The 7,450-nt window shown below is 41.4% G+C and overlaps 1 protein-coding gene across 2 annotated transcripts in view; it reads left to right on the top strand.

Moving 5' to 3' along the window:
- Positions 1-1,179: 1,179 nt before the first annotated feature.
- NEDD1 (NEDD1 gamma-tubulin ring complex targeting factor) overlaps positions 1,180-7,450 on the top strand; it is a 30,603-nt gene continuing 24,332 nt past the window's right edge. For both annotated transcript variants that reach the window (XM_079775564.1, XM_079775563.1), the window contains exons 1-3: positions 1,180-1,269; positions 3,754-3,897; positions 6,656-6,750. In XM_079775564.1, coding sequence (XP_079631690.1) covers positions 3,762-3,897; positions 6,656-6,750 — 231 coding nt within the window. In that variant the 5' untranslated portion in view covers positions 1,180-1,269; positions 3,754-3,761. The remainder of the gene's footprint in view (positions 1,270-3,753; positions 3,898-6,655; positions 6,751-7,450) is intronic.

The following is a 7,450-nucleotide window of genomic DNA, read 5'->3' as shown; positions in this document are numbered from 1 at the left end:
GGACTCTCTGTCTATGCTCAGGTTGATAATTTGTGTTTTCTGTTTCTTCTTGATAGGTCTAGCTAGAGGTTTATCAATTTTATTAATCATTTAAAAGAACTCTATTTTTTTTCAATTTCATTGTTCTCCATGCTAATCTTTATTTTGTGTTCAATTTGCTCCTCTTTTTCTAGGTTCCTTTACAGAGAGCATAAATTACTGATTTTGAATCTTTCTCCTTTTGAGGTTCCTCATCAATCCTTACAACTTGGCTAGGACTTCTATTTCTACTCTGAAAAAATTGCACTTTATTAGTTTTTCAGTTAAATTGCAAGATGAGTACAAATAACTGGGGCTTATGTACCTAGCTCAGAAACACAGTCCAGTCCATATGTACTTCAATGACAGAATAATAACATTTTGCAGAATAAATGCCCTATATTTATTATATATATTCTAAGCAAAAGTTGTCAGTAGAGCTTGTGAGGCCCTGATAGAAGTGGCACTTTAAAACTCAGTTCAGCTCCTTTTCCACCCTGAGAAGCATCCCCTTTAAAAGAATTACCAACCCCATGATGGTTGATGTTTCTGACCTGGCATCATGCTGTGGAAGGAAGATCAGGGGTTTCCAGTCAGATAACTGAGATGTTTACATTTTGGGTTATTTCTTAGCCTTTCTGAGCATGTTTCTGGCTTGCATGTGGTATTACCTGCTCTCCACCCTTTCCTCTTCAGGAAAACCTGACACCCACATCCATGTTCATGTCTCTTATTAGGGGCTTTCGTACGTACTTAATGTACCTTTCCTTTGAAACAATTGTCAAAATTTCAGTTCTCATTTAAGCATGCAATTATTGATTTAACATCCGCCTCCTGATGTTGCAACCTCGGCCTGAGACTGGAGGCTACACGGAGCCAGGGACCACGAGCGTTTCCGGTACCCGGGCTAACGCCATCGCGGTGCCCCGAGTCTAGCACAGTGCCGGGCACTCCGGCAGCCAGCGAACAAATGAATGGCCCAGGGGCTGCCGCCCGTGGCCCGCGCGCTGCAGCTGGGAGTGGAGGGCGGCGCCCGGGCCGGCAGCTCCCCCACCCAGACACTGGGAATAACAACCCCCACGGGGCCGCCCAACCCGGAGATCCCCAGCCACCGCCTGGGGCAGCGCTGGGCCAGGTGACGCCACTCAGGGGTGGGACTTCCGGCCGCTGAAGTTTAACAGTCCGGGCGGGAGCCGGAAGCCCAGCGCGGAGCGGGCCTGGCCGCGGCGCCCGGTGTGCCCCGGCGGAGAGGTGAGGTTCCGGAGGGCCCGGGTCAGCGGGCCTCGCTCACTGTGTCCTTGCATGTCCCCGAACCCCGCCCGCCCTCCGGCCACCTCGGGGGCGGGGCGGAGGCCCCGGGTTCCCCGCGCCGGGCCGTCCCGCGCTCCGGACGGTTGCGGGGGCAGGGGCGCGGCACGGGTTTGGCGCGGAAGTTCCCGGAAGCCGCGGGCCGGGGTCGCGCCCCCGGGCCTGCGACTGCCTCCTCCCGCCCCCCGCCGGCCTCAGAGGTGGCCCGGGCCAGCTGGGGGGTGTGGGGGGCGGCCCTGGGGGGTGTGCTGCCTCCGAAAAGTTTGCAGCTGCTCCACAGTCCGTCCTCCTTTTTGCAGATCTCTCAGCTGTGACTCGTTTAGTGGGCGCTCCAATGCATTTTACAAGGGAAAACCCCTTATAAACAAGTTCTTGCAAGTAAAATGCATTTTTTCTTTTTTTAAAAAAATATATTTTATTGATTTTCCACAGAGAGGAAGGGAGAGGGACAGAGAGCTAGAAACATCGATGAGAGAGAAACATCGACCAGCTGCCTCCTGCACACCCCCCACCGGGGATGTGCCCGCAACCAAGGTACATGCCCTTGACCGGAATCGAACCCGGGACCCCTCAATCCGCAGGCCCACGCTCTATCCACTGAGCCAAACCGGTCTCGGCTAAAATGCATTTTTGATGAATGCAAGTTTGGAGAGAACTTTCATTGGTGTAAAACTAAGTGTTGTTTCATGTTGCTGTTATCCCCACATCCGGGGTCTGTTGCCGCCCTGTGGTCCGACTGCTCTTTCTAGGGGGCCCACTTTGAAAGGCTGATGCAATTCATGCCTCTCCCTTCAGTGTGTGTTCTCAGAAGACCGAGATGGGTGGGCAGATGGTCCCCTTCCCTGCTCCACTTTCCGAGAAGGAAACAGACATCAAGTGGTTTGCCCAAAGTCACTGTCACCCAGACTCCGGGGCACATCGTTTGAACCCACTTTTTTCTGAGCCCCGGCTTACGTGATCTTTCCACTACACCACGCCACTCGCCGGGGATGGTGTAAGATTATAGTTGTGTTTACGGGGTTTAGAGATCGCCTTTCTTGCTCTTCATGGTTCCTCGAGTAGGGAACCAACAGGGCCCCTTATTACATGTTAAGGCACCAAATCCCAACACTATGCCTGTGTTGCAACAGATGACTGGCTTTTAGTAGCACTGCATGTATCTGGTAAATGAAGCATCATGAAGCACATAACTGGCTTTTCTAGTTATCACAAGTTTTAGCTTTTTTTTTGGTAAACACATTAACTTTTTGTGTGTGTGTCTTGAGAATTAAAGGGCCCTATAAGTTATTATTCCTCTAAGTTGCCCTTTGAAATATACTGGACTTAAGTGCACTGTTTTGTTGATGACTTGGGAACCTGTCTGTGACATCACTAAGGCTGTGCCTTACTCTTGCACTGTCCACACAATTAAGGCATGGGGCATATATTTCTAGGTCCCCTTCTCTTCCCTTCCCCTTCCTCTCATGTATTTTTGAGCACTTTTTTTTTTGACCTATCATATGTTACTGTTTGCTGCTCTATAGTGTCTGTCTAGAGTAGCTTTTTGGCTTCCTGCCTGTAGATTGCTTTAATTTGTGAAGTCACCTTATCAGCATTGTGTTTGAACTATATAACTGTGAATAAGTAATATGAGTGAGGGCATTGTAGACCAATAATTGGTTTAGGGATGAGTGACATCTTGGCTGTATTTGCTCATTTTGGAATTATTTGGAAAAACTAAGAGTGTCTGGATTCGGGCCTGCAGGAGTGCTACAGTTTATGATACATTTTTAGAAAGATTAGGAGGTTGCCAATCCAACACGTATTCCTGAGTACCTCCGGTGTTCCAGGAATGTTTCAAGATATAGTAAACAAGACAGAATACCTGTCCTGAGGATCTGTTTTGTTCAAGTTGGGGGGAGGGAAGGGGCAGGCAGACATTATGAGTAAAATTAGAATTGTAAAGAGGAGCAAGTGCCATGAAAAAAAATGAAACAGGATAATGGGATATAGAGCAACTGGTATGGGGCTGCTTTAGTCATGCTTATCAGAGTAAGCTTTTCTGAGGAGGAGACATTTGGCCTGAGACTGGAATGATATGAAGGAGATGACCATAGGAATTCTGGGGAAAGAGCATTCCAGGCAGAGGAGGAGCAAATGGAAGACACGCCGGCAAGAAAGAAGGCGAGTGTGAGTCTGGGGGCTCCAGGGAAGAGATTTGCTCCTGGCTAGGTAGGTCACATAAAGCAAGCTAAGAAGGCTGGATTTCATTATAATTGGTGTGGGGAGCCAGGGGAAGGGTCAGAGATCACTCCAGCTACTTTGTAGTGAGCACACTCTTGGGGACAGAAGTGGACAGTGGTGCCACTTGGATTAGATGCTTCATTAACTTTTTTTTGCCTAACTTTAATTGTTTTTTTTAAATATATTGTTTTAAACTATTTGTAGGTGCAGTCATGCAGGAAAATCTCAGATTTGCTTCATCCGGAGATGATATTAAAATATGGGATGCTTCATCCATGACATTGGTGGATAAATTCAACCCACACACATCACCACATGGAATCAGCTCATTATGTTGGAGCAGCAATAGTATCCTTTAAAAAAAAAAAAACACTCTTTGTTAGGATTAAAAACCAATGGAACTTTTTTTGCATGTGACCCATAATGCATAGCTATGAAAAGTAAAAAGAAACGGTGTACTAAACAGTATATCATGAATACACACTGATTTATCTTGATTTCATTTTTAAAAAATTTAGTTTTAGCCCATTACATTGAAAAACACTGCTATTAATATATATATGTATACACATAAATATTAATTATTATATACAGACCATAGAATTCATTTTGTTATCTAGAGTTTGTTATTGAATCAAATAGAATAAGGTAGGTAATGATGGGAAAAATTCTGAAAGGGTTTTGGAATGAGTTTTGGAATCCATGTTTGAATATTTGTGGATCTTGTCTGGAGATTAATGATAGAACTCAAAGACAGAAACAAAGGTTGGGTGAGGAGATAAAAACTAAAATTGACCTACATCCCCATCTTACTGATGTATTCTTGTATTTTTCTCCCTTTCTATCTATGATGAAAATAGTCTCATTTCCCAAATACTCAGAGAAGTTATTGATTTTTTCTAAGCTTCCTATGTTTCTGATTCACACCCTCCTTGTCTTAGTAAACTCCTATATGTGGATAAAATAAATGAGGCAGTGAAGCTTGGAAATCAGGATTTCTCAGCCCCTCGCACTATTGACATTTTGGGCCAGGTGGTTCTTTGTTACACGGGGCCTATCCTGTGCATTAGATGATGTTTAGAAGCCTTTCTGGCCTCTACCCACCAGATGCCAGTAGCCCCTACTTGAGAACCGCTGTTGTCAACAAAGTATTCATCACCTTTTGTATGCATTGCTATGCTAAAAATTGTCATTCTTTTGTCAAACATACAGTTTCTTAAACAACAAATTAGGTTTTTACATGTCTGATCTTATCAATACCAAAGTATTAATATTCTGCTTCTTGATGAAAATGCGATTCATAAACAAAACCACTAGAAGTTTTCATGCTCAATCTAATTGTTAATGCAGATATGCTACAAAAATGATGAATTTTCTTATTGAATTAAATTTACTTCATCATTCCTTGAATTTGTATTATGGTAGCAAAGTTAATTACTTCAGTGCTCTATTAATCAAACTCATGGTGCAGTGACTACATGTTTGAAGTACTCTCCAGATGTGTAGTGGGGGGAACTGTTTTAAAGAGAGGGACAAATACGTGAGGTTGCTTCTCTATTACTGGCTTTTTATTATGTTTAGAGGTTAATTTGTCTCTGTTACTGCATTAGAGGAAAAATAGCATTACTTAGTAAGATGTATTATTTTTGGTTTATTGTATTCCAGGGAGTTTTAGTAACAGTTGGCATTTACCAATAAACCATTTAATGGTCTGTGAATAAAACTGATGTGACTATGAGGAGGTATCGTCTGACTTGGAAACTGGTCTTATTTCTGTGTGGTTTTCCTGTGCAGTAGATGTGCCCTGAGAGCGTTCATATAATCTTACTCCTAATGAAGCTTTGATCGCTTCCATGGAGGTTAGTTCTTGATGAAAGAGGACTCCCACACTCAGAAACTTGGGGGCCACTTTGCATGGGTTCCAAAGGCGGAGTTCATGGTGACGTGCCAGGGAGATTAGTTTTCTATGCATTTGGTCCTCGAGATAATGTCCCTCACTTTCTCATGACTTCTAAAGCTACATGAGAAATACAAGAGGTTACTATTTTACCCTCTCATTATCTTTCTGTTTTTTCATTTCTATACTGTAAGGAGAAAAGTAGCAGTAAACAAGGAAGAAGCCAAATAAAGAGAAATGATGTATTTTCCTCAATGCTGTAATATCTAGGTGGAAATGATTTTGTTTAAATTATGTATCATAAAATCACAACCCACGGTCTGTTCACAAAATATAGGAATGTTAGGTAAATCATCCAAAAGTAATGCACTTAGAACTTGGCTTGTTTAAAAGCATTAATTTAAACTTCTGATGTTTTAATTTGTTATGACTTTCAAAATGAAACTCTTATTCTCGGTTATATTGTATTTAATTATTTTAGTTTTAAAATACATTGCTTTGTATTTCCTGATTGTTCCACATAAAATAAGGTAAATATAATTTTAAATTTATTTGAAGTAAAACATTTAAAAATGTAATTATATTAAATGTTAAGTAATTTAAAGTTTAATTTAAAATAGAACTCTTCTATAACATAAGTAGTTGCTATTTAACCACATGTATTTATATTTGCTATATTTACTATAATATTTATTCTTAATATATTTAAGATTGAAACATTCTACCACAAAAATTCTAGTGAGAAAATACCAGCTTTTATTTTTTTAGTGGACAAATAGGAGACTAATATAGGTATTTGCTTCCTAACTTAAATGGGTAGCAACCACTGTGTTAAAAACTGTCTTGAACAGTGTTTATAGACGAAAAGGCTGATTCATAGATGCCGATGGTGCTTTTATTATACTTTCATTCTTGAAGTATAAAATTAGACCTTCTGGCCTACTCTTTGAAAATGGAGTAGTGTTTCACATGGATTAAATAGCTTTCAAGTGATAGCATAGCCAGAAAGGATAGTTCTTCCCTGTGGTGGTAGTAAAGAGATTTAGTAATTAGTAAACTGAGCCATTTTTGAAAGCTAATGTATAAACGATGTTCATTTGCTTTTCTTTTTAGGTTAGTATGCTTGCCTTTATCATTACAATTCTCATATTAAAGTCTAGTGCTAGAGATGCTCATGGATTGTTTTATGCTCCTTAACTCTTCATTTAGATAACTTTCTAGTGACAGCATCTTCCAGTGGCGACAAAATTGTTGTTTCAAGTTGCAAATGTAAACCTGTTCCACTTTTAGAGCTTGGTGAAGGGGTAAGTGAAAAAACAAACAAACAAAAAAACCTAAAAGAAAATCTTAGTTCTACTTGGGTGGCAACTGCTTATTTATTGTAGTGCTTGCAACTAAATATAAAGGTGTTTAAAAGCATTTTTCTTAACCTAAGCTCAAAATAATACCATAACACTTCCTGGTGAGATGGGTACTGAAACATCTTTAAGTAAAATAATACTGAACCTTAGGGGAGCAATCAAGGATTCAGGTTTTGTCAACTAGGCACTTGTTTCTCTATTTTTCCTCTGTGGGAGGTTCCCTGGTGTTGTTGCCTTTTTAAGGACCAAGTCCCACTTAAGTCACTAGTTTGATATGACCATAAAGCCCTGATGTTGTCGCCCTGCCTTCACCGACATTGCCCTGAGGACTGTATCAGCTAAGGCCCCCTATCTGACATAGCTTTCTGCTTTTGCGTCTGTCCACTGTACTGAAGGGCCTGCCTGAGCCTCCCCAAGCTCGCCTGGAAAAGATGGCTTTGTCAAAATGAGCTTTGGTCCCAGAGCATTTAAATGAAGCGTTCATTGCATATCGTTTGCTTATTCTTCTGTTTTGTAAAGTAATCTTTCTGATTCAGGATATTGCTGGCTACCTCATTTCCAATCTATTGGAAGCTATTTCCAAGCTATTTCTTTTTTAAATAAGATATGATCTAAATAAAAAGGTACAGATGTTGGTAGCTTG

This window comes from Cnephaeus nilssonii (genome assembly GCF_951640355.1).
Source record: "Cnephaeus nilssonii genome assembly, chromosome: 6".
NCBI classification, from domain to species: Eukaryota; Metazoa; Chordata; class Mammalia; order Chiroptera; family Vespertilionidae; genus Cnephaeus; species Cnephaeus nilssonii.
Note: the sequence above shows the minus strand (reverse complement) of the source record. Positions and strands in the feature narration are given on the sequence as shown.